Source organism: Diospyros lotus, chromosome 1, assembly GCF_014633365.1.
Source record: "Diospyros lotus cultivar Yz01 chromosome 1, ASM1463336v1, whole genome shotgun sequence".
Lineage (NCBI taxonomy): Eukaryota > Viridiplantae > Streptophyta > Magnoliopsida > Ericales > Ebenaceae > Diospyros > Diospyros lotus.
In genome coordinates, this window is record NC_068338.1 from 40,861,140 (window position 1) to 40,878,619 (window position 17,480).

General features: G+C 35.1%; 3 protein-coding genes across 5 annotated transcripts; all 3 read right to left on the reverse strand.

Moving 5' to 3' along the window:
* Positions 1–1,346: 1,346 nt before the first annotated feature.
* LOC127792613 (thioredoxin domain-containing protein PLP3A-like) lies at positions 1,347–7,611 on the reverse strand. Of its 3 annotated transcripts, XM_052323184.1 has the most exons (10): positions 7,445–7,583; positions 7,126–7,232; positions 6,589–6,686; positions 5,349–5,423; positions 5,221–5,268; positions 4,952–5,094; positions 3,438–3,510; positions 3,248–3,309; positions 1,866–1,963; positions 1,347–1,788 (listed from the first exon to the last, which is right to left on the reverse strand). In XM_052323184.1, the coding sequence occupies exons 2-10, from the start codon at positions 7,217–7,219 to the stop codon at positions 1,673–1,675; spliced, it is 807 nt and encodes a 268-aa protein (XP_052179144.1). In that variant the 5' UTR covers positions 7,220–7,232; positions 7,445–7,583; the 3' UTR covers positions 1,347–1,672. The 3 variants fall into 3 exon arrangements, with proteins under 3 accessions (XP_052179144.1, XP_052179155.1, XP_052179162.1); XM_052323195.1 differs by lacking the exon at positions 7,126–7,232 and having other exon boundaries at positions 7,445–7,611; XM_052323202.1 differs by lacking the exon at positions 7,126–7,232 and having other exon boundaries at positions 7,454–7,606.
* A 3,197-nt stretch (positions 7,612–10,808) lies between these two features.
* Positions 10,809–13,019, reverse strand: LOC127791215 (hemoglobin-2-like). Its single transcript, XM_052321410.1, is given in 7 exon segments — positions 10,809–11,094; positions 11,096–11,125; positions 11,298–11,414; positions 12,011–12,125; positions 12,261–12,387; positions 12,487–12,648; positions 12,736–13,019. Coding segments are annotated over 7 exon segments (669 nt in total). The 5' UTR covers positions 12,752–13,019; the 3' UTR covers positions 10,809–10,992.
* A 1,551-nt stretch (positions 13,020–14,570) lies between these two features.
* On the reverse strand, positions 14,571–17,480 carry LOC127797717 (uncharacterized). The gene is made up of 7 exons (XM_052330844.1): positions 17,271–17,480; positions 16,404–16,792; positions 15,993–16,092; positions 15,850–15,909; positions 15,682–15,768; positions 15,402–15,530; positions 14,571–15,235 (listed from the first exon to the last, which is right to left on the reverse strand). Exons 1-7 carry the CDS (start codon positions 17,328–17,330, stop codon positions 14,930–14,932), a joined length of 1,131 nt encoding a protein of 376 aa, XP_052186804.1. The 5' UTR covers positions 17,331–17,480; the 3' UTR covers positions 14,571–14,929.

A 17,480-nucleotide genomic window follows, 5' to 3' on the forward strand; every position in this document is an offset into this window, starting at 1 on the left:
TAAAGAAAATTGAAAAATAATCACAAATTGGATGAAGGCATAAATGTACTCTTATACTTTAGCAAAAAAGTAATCTGGCATCCTAAATTTTTAAAACCTTCAATTAGACACATTTATTTCAAAGAAATAAAACTATTAAATATATTTTAATTTTTATTAAATTAAATTCACTTTTGTACTTATCAAAAACGTCATATGACACCTCAACTTGCTAAAAATTGTTTAATAATTTCACTTATTAATTTTTTTTTAATAAAGTACATAGATACATTTAATTTAGTATAAATTAAAAATAATTTTAATAATTTTTTTTAAATTATATGTATTTAATAAAACATTTTAAAATTTTAAAATGACACAAGACTTTTTTACTAAAAAGTACAGTATTTATGCCTCACCCATCACAAATTTAAGGCAATGCAATTGGTTTGGTTAGTCACGTCACCATCTATGCATGCATGCACGACGGTGCCAAAATACATGCATGCTGCAGCTGCAGCTGCATGTCTAATAATTGCAGGTGCCATGGATCTGATACATGATGTACACATATAATAATAATAATAATAATAATAATAGTTTGGTTTGGTAGGCCAGCTGTGTGGATATGATACATGGATATTTAATTTAATGTTAGTGTATTATTATAATTTATACAAGGTTAGATTCAAGTTATCTGATCCAAGGTTACTCGTTAGCTATATATATTATTAACTAATAATAACTAGATTCAAACTTAATTTTTTTTTATTTAGTATAATAATATCACAGCATATTAAAAATGTTTTCCTGCCATCTTAATTATCAAACTTTTAAAGACATTAATCTGTCAATTTTGTTGTCCCTAAATATAACTTATTAAAGAAATTTTTTCTAAAGAAATATATTTTAACTTAAAAAAGTCCTTCCCAAATTGGTCTTACTGTGGAGACTAACCTGATATTGTGAGAATATAGCAAACATCTTTCCAGCCATTAATAGGTCAGTTCCGGTTGATAACGTTATGAAGATAGTGACCAATTTATTGGGGCTAACACTATGTACTTTTTTTATTTCATCTGATGCAGACGAAACATACACAAATCTCATACAAGAATATGTACTTAAATCCGGAAATTCTTCCCCAAAATATGGTGCAATCAGAGGCTATGCGCTAGGGTGAAACCACAATTTATTTAAATAGCAAGCAATTTCAATTTGGTACGAAAATCATGGCCTCTTACCTACCTACCTAACTACCATGGTCCAACGGAAATCCGAATGAAAACGTATAAAACGACAAGAACGAAGGGCAGCAGGAGCAAGCTTACATATGCATGCTGAACAACTGAAATTTTCAATACAAGTGAGGTAAAGCTCGGTGCCATTGTGTCACTTCCTTTCATCCAAACAGGCCTTATGGCACCCCCTAGCAAAGCCACCTACATTGAATAGGAGGGGAAACCACCGCCTAGATGGTTAAATTTAGGTTCGCAATACAAAAGCTGAAGATAAGGCCAAATTTCGACAAAGTTCTTGAGTGAAACTCCAGATTTCTTCTCTTTATAAAAACAATTAGATGATGAAGGGGTCTAAATGGTAAAGACACATAGACAAATGTGGTGGTACAACACAAGTGAGTACACATTTGGAAGGCAACTAATAATCAATACATAACAGTTAACCTTCTTCTTCAGTCAGAATCAGAACCTATATTCACAGAGGACGACGATCTTACTGTCTGGCGTTTGTTTTCATTATAATCCTCTTCCTCATCTTCTTCATCTCTTTTACCTTCGCTAATAATACCTGTGAAATGATAAGGTCGTTTTAGGGACTTATCCCTCTATCCAAATGTAGTGCTACTGATTCAAACTTGGTCTTACCTTTTCTTGTTAGTAGAGCCTCGAGAGTCTTTGTGGTGAAATCATCTTTTCCCCCCAAGTCCTGAAACCCAACCAGCCTATCTGTTGCAACTCCATTCCTGAAAGAGATATTGCAAACGTGGCATTTGTGACAAGTCTTTGCAAAGCTTAAGGATGCAATACCACACTATAATGCACATCCGAGATTGTGACTCCTTAGCTCAAACCAAAAACTTAAAGCGCATTGCATGTGAATTAAGCCATACCAACAATTAAACCTAACTACCCAACCTGAACTCAAAAAAAAAAAAAGAAAATCAAATTGGACATTTTTAGATAGGCCAAAAAGAAATGCATCAGGCAAAGAAATTGAAAACGAACACACACGTGTCAGGTTTTTTGATGCACCATGAATAGAAGCTGCTTTCCATCCATCCACATGCAACAGGCTCAATATCTTATTAATCAAAATATAACTTTTAAGTCTCCATGAATAAAATCCTCAACTTGCAATAAGATATAAAGCATGTGCACTTGGAAATAGGTTTCAAACCTAAATCTGACATGTCTGTTTGTCAAGCATGCCAAGGAAAACCTGTCAAACAAGCCTGAAGGCATATCCAGTGTTATAAGTTGTGAGACACATCAACTATGTGGCATTAAAAATAGACTACTTTAAAGTTGAAAGCTTCTAGTCCTTGCTCTTTTTTCTTTTCCTTTTTATGTGTTTTGTTAGAGAAGTTGAGGAAGATGCTATTAATATGCTTTGGACGTATGAGAGGAAGACTGATAAAGCACAAATGTGAGGAAGTTTGTAGCAAATGAGGAAGAGAAAAAAAAAAATTAAACATGGCATGGATATAATAGCCTTGTAGAGAATATGTCCATGGATAAAAATGACTAGATGTCTAGAATTTATGTAGTCAATCTCGCGTGGTAGGATAAGGCTGGTGATGTTGCCGTTGTGCTTTTTTATGGATATTATATAATTAATCATTCAAAATTGTAACAAAAAATTAGATTACAATCTTTTTGGGTGGTGATATCTCTATTATATAGATAATTTATTGATCACTAAGTTTTAATGTTCTTTTAAATTTGTGCTAAACATTTAAATTGGACACATTTCTTTTCTGTCCCCTTTTCCTTATGTTTATAACAACGTCATCAAAATGAACAGGAGATGTTCAGGTTGGTCATCTTCCGTGATACTCCGACCAAGCCTAACCAAAACCCTAGGGCATATGTAGTGTTACCATCAAGTAGCGAACAAAGGTTGGATTGGAGTTCTAGCTTAACCAGGTTGCAGCCATATTAAATTTACACAGCAAAACATTTGATCTACCTTGGCATAGGAAATGCTAAAGGTAGGACAAAGCAGAACACAATGAAAATGGACTGACCTGAACAATACAACGCAAGGCAAGGTTTTTATTGCAAGTTTGGCAACAAAGAAAGGCGCATTCTGCATTTAAAATGATAAGATTTTAACATTGCATTTAATTTCAAAGGTTATACAAATGATTGGAACCAAAAAGTGAAGATTGTATTATATACTAGAGCATGAGAACATAAATGCCCACAAAAACCGACCTCTGCATCTAACTTGATGAACTTGGTGTCAATATGCTTTGGTGCAAGGGGCCTCAAATGCTTGTCCATTATCCTACAAAAGATCCATCAACATGGTGGCACGAAACTCGTAATATTAGTCACATGCACATGCAGTCTGCATGAATTGCCTGCATATTAAGTTATGCATTCTAATGATTACCTAAAGTCTCAGATGTGAATAAAAGATCATGTGAAAGATAAACCCTTAGAAAAAGATATAGACTCAGCATATAAGTGGAGCTCTTTCTATAATATTGCAAAAATAATCTTTGGTATACTAAGTGGAGCTCAAAATATAACAGAAAAAATAGGAAAGAAGAAAGAAATCCCACTTGGATGATCTGCCAATTGGACATTAAGGATTTTAATTATGCTCTCTTTGTCCAAACTCCAAACTTTGGCCACTATAAGCATATGTGATAAAATAAAATGTCTTGAGATTAATAAGAACAAAATAGTTAAGATAGTTGTAAGTTAGCAATACCATGCAATCTGTTGCCATGTTTTCACCAGTTATCATAAATTTCTTTCCCTGACATAATGAAATACTGAAATATGATTCACATAGCAAACCCAAACTCCAGGGACAAGGGCTTAGTTGAGTTGAATCAATAACATCACCCACAGAGTTAATATCTTTGGTTATAATAACCTTGAACAATGTTACTAAGGCAAACAGCAGTGAAGAAAGAAAAAGAAATTTGACGGAAATTTCATTACACAGAAAGATACAACTACTCTCTACAAATATGTAAATCCCAAGAATGGGGTCAACATCCACATCATAAATAAAATTGAAAAATTGTAGGTTGCACAACCACAACAACAGAATTAATAGATCCTCATTAACCCACTCATGGTCAAATATCAAAAGGACAAAAACAGGTTATTCTATCTAGATGGTTGATTCTGTCCTGTTTTTTGTTGCTGTTTTTAATATTTTTTTCCTTCCATATGCCTGTAGGGTAAGGGTGTAGTTAGCCAATTTTTTTTCAAAGATCATTAACCAACTATTGCCAATGAAAAACATAGAAATTCAAAACCTAGCACACTCATTCCATACTGCACAAGAAATTGGTCAGAGAGTTTACAGCTTAGCAAATGAGTATGACCTTGCTTGAAAATCTGTTTGGCATCTCCATAATTTATACAAAAGAGTGTAATTAGTATCTTAGCAAATATCACATGAATAGCGAAAATTAGCTTTGGGCTACAAACTGTAACAATCCTAATAGATAAGCGTGAGTAACATGTCTATAAAAACCCTCAGACCCCAAAGTTACTTGACTGGAACAGTATTTAAAAGACTTAAACATAAATCAAGAAATATCTGCACATGTTATAATCTGTAAGATGGATACACCAACTGTGCTCAAACTCAATGAACTAATAAGAAGGATGTTTACAGGCAGGGAAAAGGCATCCAAGTCAATGGTGAATCCAGTTGTGCATGTGCTTATGATGAGAGCAAAGTGAAAGTGTGAAGTACTTACTTGCATCGATAGAATTCCCGATGGTAGAAGTGACATATCACTTTTTCACTCCCAGTAACTTCACCCAAGAAGTCCCCTTCAGTAACCTCTCTATATTCCCCGTGTCCCCGGTTCTTCAATGTTTGTCTCTTTTCAGCTTCTTTCTAGTCAAATAAATTAAACAATGATGCTTTCCCAACTTGGTAATGTTTCCAAAACTGAACGAAGATGAATTGAGTAGGACTAAGAATGCTAACTTGTCAAATAGAAGAAGGCTTAAAATATCTAACCTTTAGAGCAGCAATTCTTTCAGAGTGCAATTTTTCCAGCTCAGGATCCTAGCATGACCCAAACCTAGTAAAGCAATGCGGATTCATGTAGATAAGTGAAATGCACGAAGATGCAAAATTCAACTTACATCCATCAATTCATCAAGATCAACCTCCTGATTAACTGATGTGGAAGCCTGTGCTTTTCCTTGAGCTAACAGTTCCTATAAGATCAGTAAATGGAACCATAAGAAGCAATAACAATTTTCCAAACTAGAAGCTGCCTTAACAATTTAGTAGTACATTATTTCGTAAACATATCTAGTCAAACCAAATTCTCTTGAGTGAATCACTACATAATAAATTAGGCAGACAACCAAACACAAAAATCCAGAGCAATATCTATTTAAAATGCTTTTGGTAGACTTGCAACTTAGACAATCACCCTATACACTTGTTTTCAGTAGGTTGCAAAAGATGACAGGAATTGGTATAAGGAGCATCAACTCAACTAAATTGTGCAAGCATGCACTACACATTTGTTAGTATTGCCTGTATATTGTTGACTTCTTGCACACATGGCTGCTTGCCAAAAATCATTGAAAAGATTCAAGTTCAAAATCTCACAAAGAAAAAGATCTCAGGTCTCAATGAGCCCATGCAAAATTTAAAACATACTGTCACAGTTACTGCCAAAACTAACAAGCTGTCTCCAACCATGCATAGATACATCACATAAAAACAGAAGAACTATCTACAAGCATACCACAACTCACATTCTATCATTAGCAGGGCAAGCTTCCCCTTGATTAGGTCTAAGCATCTAGAAGCAAATGAAAAGATATTGAATTATGTGAAGACCTTTAGCTTGTTAAAAGAAACTTAGTATGCTATGTTTTTGAAATAATTAGGGGGCTTAAGGATTATAATTTTCTTGGTAACACTAGAAGATATATACGTATGTACACACACACACACACAGAGTTTTATATTAAAACAAAAGAATAGCCATTCATTAATGCGATTCATGATAAACATGAAAGAAACGTAAACTCATTAATCCTTTTAACTTTTAGTTTTTTTTTTCTTTTTTTTATGCTCCACTTTTTTTATTTAAAAACAATATCAAGATGAAAAAGACTGAAAGAACTTCAACCTAGCTGACTACATCTCTTATCATCCCAAGTTTGAGGGCACAAAGACAGACTGAAGTCAATAAACAAACTAGCAACAGATGAATGAAAATGGGCAAACAAAAAATATCAAATATAGGTTGATTCAAGTTAAATTGAATAATCAATATGATTAAAAAAATAAAACAGAACAGAGATGAGCACATCACCACTAAGAGAGAGAGAGAGAGAGAGAGAGAGAGAGTTAAGAACCCACTTTTTGGTAGTCACGAGCTGCTGCTGCCATTACGTTTCCCAATGCTAAATTAGATAGGGTTGATTTAACTGAATTTGGATCCATCTCCCTGTGTTTCTCTGCCAAAACATTAATACAAATAATTAGTAATAAAAGACGAGCACTACTACTGATTCAGTACTAAAAAGGAATCAGCAATAATCTACCGAAATATATATATATATATATCTCAGAAGCGAGGGAATGACCATGTTCACAATATGTAACTAGATAGCAGAGATAATTTATAGTGTGCATGCAAGGATCTGGCAATGGAACCTTAAATAGGCCACCATTTGTTTGATTCCTTAATGAACACCAACACTTGAGTCCTACTAGCCAACAAAATAAAAATAATAATAATAATAATAACACCAGCAAAGATAACAATTTACACCGATCTGAATGTCTAATCTCAGATGGTTCCCAATTAACTTCAAGACGTCACCGCCTTAATATTCTCAAAACCCTAGGGCCAACAGAAGGGAAAGCCAGGGCCCAGGGCGACCAGCTACATACCTCTCCATGTGATTGATATCCAAATGCCTCCAGATTGCGAATAATTCACGTACAAAGAATAACAAGTCCGACAAACAACAACTGACCCTAGCATCGGAATCTGAAATCTTACAACACCACAAGCAAAATCGAAAATTTCTACGGTAAGAGTAGCTATAGATCACCACAAATTATGACATTTTTACTTCCCGTTGTCTGTAAGTCGATGACGATATCCCTATCACCAGTCGAGTCTATAGACGCGCGTCAAAAGCAGGAACCTAGCATCTAGCAAAAAAATATAAAATGAAATTGTTTTGAGAAATTTCGTAGTCGTTACCGGGAAGACCTTGGATTTCAGAGGGATCGCGATTCAAGAGGCCCTGTTGGGAGAACGCACCACACCAGATCCCGCCGATTTGAACTTCGAACCACCGCCTTCGACGAATAAGAGGAAGAGGTCTGGTTAAGAGGACGTTTGGCTTACCCTTTTTTAATTGAGCTTTTAAATAATTAGTTTTTAGTATAAAAGTTATAAAGCATTTAAATAGATAATATGTTTAAATAAATTTATTTTTAAGTTATCAATTAATAATTATATGTTTGATTTGTAAAAATTAATAGAATTTGACAAAAAAAAATTAAAATAAATATGATAGTAAATAATATAATTAAAATTCATAAAAATATTATTTTTTATGAAACAAATTATAAGTCAATAATTATATGTTTGATTTGTAAAAATTAATAGAATTTGACAAAAAAATTAAAATAAATATGATAGTAAATAATATAATTAAAATTCATAAAAATATTATTTTTTATGAAATAAATTATAAATTATTTTTTAATTAATAAAATACTTATAATTACATGTTGAGAGAAATCTAGCGACAAGAAAGAGACCCACCAGTGAAGGCAACAACGATGCTTGATCTAGAGAAGAATCTTGACGGCGAATCTAGAAGCACAAGGTGATAATGGCGCCACCAAAGAGGAGACCCACAAGGTGACGACCATGGCGGATTTGAAGAAGAAGGAGGCGGTAGGTGATGACGCGACCCAAACCCGAAGACGGCTTGCGACAGCAGATTTAAAAAAAAAAGCGGTGATGGCGCGACCCATCGTAAGAGAGCAACTTGCAGTGTGGCCTAGATGGGCGATGGTGACGGCAATAATGGAGAAGGTGCGACGACGATAATGAAGAAAGGGCTTGTGGCGGCAGATCTGGAACTAGATGCAGTGATGGTTGACTCATCGACAGCGACAACAACAATAATGGTGGCGAAGAAAAGATGATGGGAGAAGAGAGCAAGGGAGAATAAAGATGTAACGGTAATAATAAGGAGAAGTATTTGAAGGCAAAATAATATTTTAGTTGGTAAACAAAGTAGCATTTTTTGCCAAAGCTGAGGACACCAACTTTTATCAAATGCTATTATAAAGCTTTTAAGCTAATTATTGTTGTCAAACACTTAACCATAAAATGCTACATAGCTTGAAAACAGCTTATAAGTGATCAAATTGCTAAACCAAATAGTCTCTGCACTGCTGAAATGCAAACCCTTTCCCTTGCATATTTGTGACGCTTGAAAAATCTTAAATGAATATTCAGTGTTAAAGGTGCAGTTTAATTTTTTAGGTAAAAGTGGGTATTAATAATACGAGTAATGTTATGTTATTTGATGTGACAAAATGGGTGGGTGAATTCTACCCGATGGGTGGGTCCTACACAATTTTACTACCCACCCCATGGGTGGGTCCCACACAATTTCATCATAATTTATGTTACAATATTAACGTCAAACAACATAAATTGTTATTCGATACGAATAAGAATATTACTTTTAATAATACATGGTAAATTTGTTATTTATCAGTCAGAATAGGATTATAATTTACATAGTTATAATTGGGTGTTATATTATTGTGTTTAAAAATTAAAATAATATATAAACATGAAAATCTATTAAGATTCTTTGGGAATGGGTAGACTTTGTTTGTTTGTTAGGGTTGGTCTTGATTAACCTTAACAACTCTAAAAAAAAAAAAAAAGTATATATTTGTGTATAAATGATTAAATAGAGAGTTTATAGCATGAAAAAATCAAACTTTTTTTCACGTTTTTGTAATTTTATTTAAATATTTTAATTTTAACAATAAACGCTCGATTTGATCAATTAGTTGTAATTTTAGCTATGACTTAAATTCGATTCAAAAGGCGTGTGAGTCCATTAACGTGGCACCTCACCTAGTATTTTAAAATATTTTAAATGTGTTCCACGTTGACGCACATAAAAAATAATATATATATATGTGTTATATATAACACACACACATGAAAAATAAAAATAGGCGGAGGACAGAGACAAGGATAATGATAAAGGAAGATGACAACAATGATCGGTCGACACTGGGTTGGAGGTGGCAATAGAGGTAGATCTAGAATCTGGAAGCTTGATGGTCAATCATTGATGTCAATAAACCCGATTTAAGCGATCGACGACGAGGGCGAGACGGCCAACAAAGGATGTCACATCAGTCGGCAAGAGTAAAGGGTCGTTGGTCACTTTTTATTAGGCGATCGTAAACAGAAGGAAGCTCAAATCGATCGTTGTCGTCATGAGCAGGAGAAAGAAAGACCAGATCAATCGCCGGTCCTCTAGCTTCCAAATCTACTGTAGCCATCGCCATCCTCAGCCTACTTATTCTTTCTATGTATATATATAAAATATATATTTTATTTTATTTTATTTTTTGTAAAATCTACCTAAAATGTTTTAAAATGTCAGGTAACGTGTCATGTTCATAGATGCACACACCTCTCGAATCGGATTCGGATCGCGACTAAAATTACAATTAATCGATCAAATTGGGCTTCTATTATCAAAATTGAAATATTTAGATAAAATCATAAAAATACAAAATTATTTAATTTTTTCATACTAATGGCTCTTAAATAAATGAGAAATGCGACGACAAAGCACTCCGTTGATCAATTAATTACCTGCGACTAGATAAACACCTTTATATGATATTAAAATTAATTTTCACACAAGTAAATTCAAAAAGCATTTTTTAAAAAAAAAAAACAAAAAGATACTCTTAAATTCTTAATAAAAATAATGATCATAAATACTTTTCGGAAAAAAATCATATGGCCTTTTTCATTTGCCAGAAAGTAATTGGGCCCCAGCTGTTTGGGCTTCAAATTCAGGCTCATTAAGTGTACAAAATCCAATCCAAAAGATACCTCATTTAAAACTGAATACACAAAATAGTTGGAATGATTCTCAAGTTAAGTCTACCTCATGAAAATAATAATTTCAATGATAAATTAGAAAAATACACATGCTTATAAAATACTATATAAAACAAAAATTTCAAGTTTCACTTACTATTTAGTTTAACAAAAAAATAGCCACCTATCTATATCAATAATAATAACCCAAAAGGAAGGCCAATTTTTAGGAAAAAGAAGAAGAGAAATACTCCATAACCTCCTCCTCCTCCTCCTCCTCCTCCTCCTCCACAGTCAAGTCACTTCTCTGCTCTTATGGGTTGGAATTGAATGGAAGATTTACAAATAATGTCATTTAAAATATCTAGAGAGATGAAATGACATGACAAAGCGACACCCACTCTGCTCTTGCCTAGATGAAAGCAAGTTAAATGTAAACCAACATATTAATAAGAGTACGTACTAACTAATAATAATTGATAGATGGATAGATACCTCATCTTGTTTCTGTTATGTTTTTTGATAATGTAATGGCCAAGACTGCCAATAAGAAGAAACATGATTCCTTATTCTTAATAATAATAATAATAATCTCTAAGAAGGAGAAGATGCTGCTGTAACCTCGAGGAATTAAGGGGGAGGAATAATTAGGGTTTCATTTCATTCTTGATTGCAGCAACCAACTGGTCATAAGCTTCTCCCCATGCATTCTTCATCTCCAACGACCACATCTCTGGAACAGCCTCCTTTTATAGTTTCCAGCAGTGCATACTTGGTCACCTACCAACACAACACAACACACATGCATTCAAGCTAAATTGTTTTCCCGATTTTCACGACGGCAGAAATTTCACGGGCAATGTCAAACCAGCTATCACAATTCCAACAGAGATACCCATGTCCAAACAGCATGGTGTAATTTCATTAAATAAATGGAATTTGTAATAACCACCTCGAAGTGTTCATCGGCTACGCCATATTTGAAGTGAGCGGCACCCAAATCTTTCAGATTCGACTCCTTCACCATCACCTTGCCGGCCTTCCGAAGTTGGACTGCTGATTCACAAGTCTGCAGTAGAGTATGATACACTTAGCCAAGACTACCGAAAACCCTCACGCTCACCCAGAAAGCAACTACTTGTAGTCTAATTTCAGAATTCAGCAACTTGTTTTGTTGTTGTTTAAAACGTTTTGTTATACAAAATAAACATCCGGTCCTACAACCAACGTGCCGAAGCTGTTCTTCTTCCCCTTCTATGAGTTGTCAAGGAACACGAATGGTAGCAAGAAAGCAAGAAATTCGGGTCCAGGTTTAGCAGATTTGATTATGAACAAGCGGCCAGAACAATGATCTAGAATGGATTTCTCACAATTCTCTCCTACTTGTCAATTTGAATTAGCAGCTAGCAGCATGCCAAGCAAAACGGTTGCTGTTATGAACTTGAACACTAAGAGATGATTAATTATATGAATTGAGAAAGAATGTAGAGATTTACGTGGTTTGGCAATTTACCCACGTTTTGTCTATGTTCATGAAAGGAAAGCGATTAAACCTTTCACTATCAAAAGATAAAATGCAAAACAACTACCTAATATAAACAGAACCTTACTCATCAACAAAGCTCATAATCAATGGCGGAAGCTGGAATAAAAGGAATTATGTACCATAACAAAGACTGTGGTAGCATGAGGCTTCAGCTTGGGGTTCTGCTCCGGAGGGACGTCTGAATTTCTCAAGAAAGTAAACAACTTTTTCGCAGAAGGAGCAATCTCAAAGATCCTGCAAACTCAAACCCATCAGCTAGAATGGCAATCCTAATTCAGTCATTTTTACAAACACCTGTACCGCAAAAAAACTGCTTATCCAAAATGGAAAGAACAAAAAGCACAGAAATTAAACGAACAATCGGGTAACCTCAAGAAAAATTTAACGCCCAATTCCCCAGTATTCTTCCTCATCGAATTCCATGACTTGACCACCAGAGCCTCCTGCTCTTCCGTGAAGCCTCTCACTTCCAATCTTCTTCTGTTCCTCTCAGCAACTTCCGAAGCAGAAGGAAGGAAGACGAAAGGAAATCAAGAATGCAAAAACCACAAGCAGTTAACATAAATGGCGAAACAAATTGAAAATTAGAACTCACTTGGACTCATTCGAGCAGTTCTGCATTTAAGTCTACACCCAGAGCCAGACCCATCTCGTCGGACCCACGAGAACTCCACGGACCGAGCTAGGGATTTCGAGCCAGACTTCTCTGTTGCAGAAACAGTATTGGAGAAATCCACAACAGCGCGCGTAGAAGCCCCTAAACAACCAACAGTTCCAAACCAACTAAACAACAAGTCAATGATCAAGAAGTAACCCACAAGAAGAAGAATTAATTAGCACTGACCGTGCGACAAGAGCATTTTGATCTGCAGTCGAATTTGGAGTAGATTCGGTGTTCAAGGAATTCTGGGCATTGTGGATCGGAAAGACAGAAAACTGGCTTTTAAGGGCAGTAAAGGAGGGTGAAGAAGAACCAGATGGCGGCCATGATTAAGTGCAAAAGTTTTAGTTGTATTGCACCAGATCAGATGAGGCTTTATTTTATTGATTCCAAAGCAGTGCATGCATCTGTGCTGCGCATGGAGGCCAAATACAATTAAAGTCAATTGCCGCCTGCCGATGGCTGCATCTTTTGATTTTGACCATTGAGTGGTCATCCATGGCATCACTACAAGATATTTAATAAATAAATGGAGTTTCAGTCGAACTGGTGATGATAGCTAGCAACCAGGAGGGATGGCGAAAGGATTGGAACTGGACTGGCTTCCCGGATCCTATCCCCACCGCACCGCATCGCATGAAAAAGAACAATTTTTCTCTGTTTATTTGGGAAAGTATTTTTTTGAAAAAAAAAAAAAAATTGAATGTGTTCTGCTAATTAACTGAAACTTGAGAATTTGGATGCTTATTATGATTGAATATAGTGAGGGAATGATTAAACAAAAAGTGTCGAGGAGTGAGTCAATAATGGGATCAAATAATAACACAAATGATAACATAGACAATAACGATAACATAAACAATGATGATAAGACATGTGAGATAAAAATGATAATGACAAGGTAAATAATAAGACAATCCGATGATAATGACGATCAAACAAAGAGTGAAAAAATTCACAAAAGAGGTGGATTGAGAAGTTTTTGGAAAAGAAAAGTCAAACGAGACGCTTTAGGGTAAGGAAAACTAGCAAATGGGAAATCATTTTTCTCAACGTGTATGCTATTTTAAGTTATATTTTTTGTTAATAAAAATTAATTTTTGTTGACTTTTGTGTCTTACTATTTTCAAACATTGAAAAATAAACAAATATTTTTCAAGAAACACTTTCTCCCAAAATAATAGAGCCTAAATTTACTTTAAAAAATAGGTCATGTCACGTACTCTCAACTCCACCATTTGAGGTTAGTAGTATATAATGTTATTACACAATCATTTTTATTTAAATATTTTTGTTTATGAATCCCGTCTTCCTGTACTTATCACTCAAAAAAGCAAAAAGTTAATTCGGCCTAACAAACAAGAGATTGTATGGGAATGTGCTAAGCCTAAATTGTCACCTTAGAACATATATTTTATTTTAAATTTACTTTTAATAAAATAAACAAGTTCAGTGATACATGTTTTATATGGAGGAATATTCTAATTTTATTAACAAATATTAAAAATAAGAATTTAATCAAGTCAAGTTTGAAAAAAAACATTATACTTAAAACTAACTCAACTTGAGTTCACGTAAATTTTACTCAATTGTGAAGAATCAAATTTGTGACCATCTTATTAGGGTTGACATTGAAATACAAACAAATATTCGTCAATTAAATCAATATTCATAGCAAAAACTAACTAAAAGAATTTACAAAAAAATATTGTTGTCACATTGTTTTAATGATTATCTTTATATATATATATATTAATAATATCCATTATATAAAGATATCCAATTATATCATTTTCTTATATGGTGTAGAAGAATTGAAATTATATACTTATTTAGTGACAGAATCTCAAATCTTTTTAGAGACAAATTCACACATAAATTTTTATATTTTTATATGCTTACTTCGTGCAAGAATTGCAACATGCCCAATTTTTATATGCTTATTTAGTGCACACGAATTGTAATATGCCCAATTAGTTTACTAAATACATTTTCATTACACAATGAACAGGAAAAATCATAAGTTACAATCAACATCTCATATTAACATTCATGATCACCCCTTATATAATATAGACATTTTGTATCCCAAAATTAAGAATGACAATCAAATCAAAACTTGCAAGCCATTGTAGGGAAGAAACATCTAGCTAGACCAGCTGCTGGTTTTAACACCAATTCATTACAGAGCATGCTAGCTTCTATGATGAATTCATGTTAATGTCCTCTCTCTATGGCTCAGTCTGCATCAGCCAGTTTAGTTCACAAGGCATGCTTCTGCTGCGCAATATTGCTAAAGAAACTCAGACCAAGAACTTATTTTTGCTGTCATTTACCTATCATTCTAATTCTAACTAACCCGGCCGGGAGCTTAGCATCACTTGAGCAACTCCTTCCCCAGCAGATACCTGAACGAGTGGTTGTGAGGAGTCCATTCGATCTTCTTCCAGAACCTTCCGTGTCGATGCTGCTGAATGAGCCTCTTCTTGGCAGAATGAGGCATAAAATGCTCTATCATCTCCATGAAAGCAGCCGGACATAGCCCTGACTTTTTGGCAAAAGAGTCCACCAGTTTTGGTAGAAGGATCTTATGTTCTTTGTGGACCCTTAAGTTAGTATGGATGTAGTCATCTTTCGCGGCCTCCAGCTCCTGGAAAACGCCCTTGGGCGTGTACATTCTGACCTGGCAAGCCACGATTCATAACAGAGATGAAATCAAATTGAGCAGACATGTCAATGGAGACTATAACTTGCCAACTTCATGGCCATTTCAGCTATTCAAATATCAGGTACTGAAACATGCAAAAACTAGTCAATGGTGAAACAGTTGTTGTTGGAGATCACCATACCGCAGGATCAGAATGGCTTCCCGAACAAAGTGCAAAATATAGGCGAGGTTCTGGATGCTTGAGTGCAGAAGCTTTCCATGTGTCTCTGGACTTTGACTTTGCCTTTGGGAAAAACAAAGCTTGGAGCCACTGCAATCAGAAACAATTGTCGTCAGCTAAAAGGGCAGTTGTTGGAGGTCCCAATCCGATGACTTCACTTCACAATTTGGAGATTAAAAGCAGTATTTGAATGAAATGGTGCTTGTTTCGTATGAAAATGAAGGGCAGGGAAGAGAAGTACTTGTCCAGGACGAGGCAGTCTGCATCCTAAAATTGAATTCTGAATCATGTCTACGGTTATGGTATGGCCACCAACATTATATGCAGCCTGGACATTTCAGAACCTTGGAGTTAGGAAAACGAAACTAGGCAGTATTTTGCTTCTTAGAAGAAGATCAAGAGTCCTCACCTTGAGGAGTAAAGAAATTCTTTTCAGATTGTTTTGTGGAATTCCATAAACCAAGAATGCCTGCAGAAACATCAAAACATGAAGTTGGTTAAACAATAAAGGTAGCAGACCATCAGCTTACTAGAGGTTCAGAAAAATATTACATGCATTACGAGGGAATTGTGTACGTTGATCCAAAAAGCAATCTTCTCCTCATGTCTCATCTTTTCAGGATGGACTTCTTCCAGGCGCAAAACAAATGATCTGTGATAGGAAAGGTCCCTCTTGATAAAAGTAACTAAGACGTTTGAAACCATGACGACTAAGGCAAGACAACAGTTTCTAATGGTTAAAAGGAATGAACTGCAGCTACTTTGAAATCATCATGTGTCCAACTAGTATTATCATATATCCACAACGTAGAATTCAAAGCAGCCACAAATTTCAGTTGCACTGTCTGAATATGCAATATGAATGCAGTAAAATTCAGTTGGTAGTTAAAAAATTGCAGCAGCTTTTATCTCATAGACGAGAAGGACAAGAAAAGGTAATGAAAATTGAAGATTTTGACTCACCTAAACTGTTGTAGCATATTCTTCACTCGTTTTAAACTCTGACCGTCTCTGCAAATCCGTTGGACCTCAATCATTGTGCTATAAGCTCCACCAAGTTCATTTGATCCTTCAGTGCTGAAAGCACTCTCCATTGATGAATAGAAAGATGGATTTCTTCTTGTTTCTGGGCTCCAAATATTGGACTGATGCTGTGGGGAAGAGTCAGCAACAGAGGAAGATGACACTGGAGAGAGAGGTAAACCATGATCAATTGAAGGGGGGTCTGCAAGCTCAATATATATGGCTGATATGCACTTAATCATCTCCTCAGAGAGCCAGTTTGGAGTCTCCAGGCTGGTGCCAAGATGCTGTGCCAGACTGGTCGCATTCATAGTTGCACCCCGGGCACGCTGGTCAGATACATTGGAATTCACATTTTAGTTAGGTGTAAACTGTAGTAGACAAAGTCTCTTATTAAATTTCTTATGAAATCCAGGCCCCTATCTCAACATGCATGGCAAGAAATGCTTCAGTTTTATCCCTAAATTTCTGTCCAAGGTCTCTGGTTCCTTAACTACAAGAACGGTTTTAATAAAATGCCCAACATTCCAAAAGTGAACCTACAGCTTAATGGAGAACTTGAACTGTATTAGATTATGGAGGAAGCTGTCAGATGAGATTTTAATAAAGTTGATTGAGAAGTTAAATTTTAGATCATGGAGAAGTTATCAGGTAAAGTTTCCATATGCAAATGCACCACATTGACAGAAGCTTGGGAGAAGAAACTGTACTCAAGGTGAGTTTGATAACCTCTCGTTAATAGCTCGTTCAATTCAATATGTTAAAATATAAAATTTAAATACACTTGCCTTTAAAATTTTAACTTACCTCCAGCATTGACAAAGGTAAGGAATGGCATGAGTGTACTGCCTCTGCAACAGTTCCCATAGAGGATTTCTAAAAGTACAAGCTGAATGTAACGATAGTGAGGAGTGGCTGCGGAGAATACTAGGGTCCAGCAGTGTCTTTGCACCTGAAGTTTCACCAGATTCCTTCACTGTATTATCAACTAAATCTCGAGGTAACAGAAAATGGCTG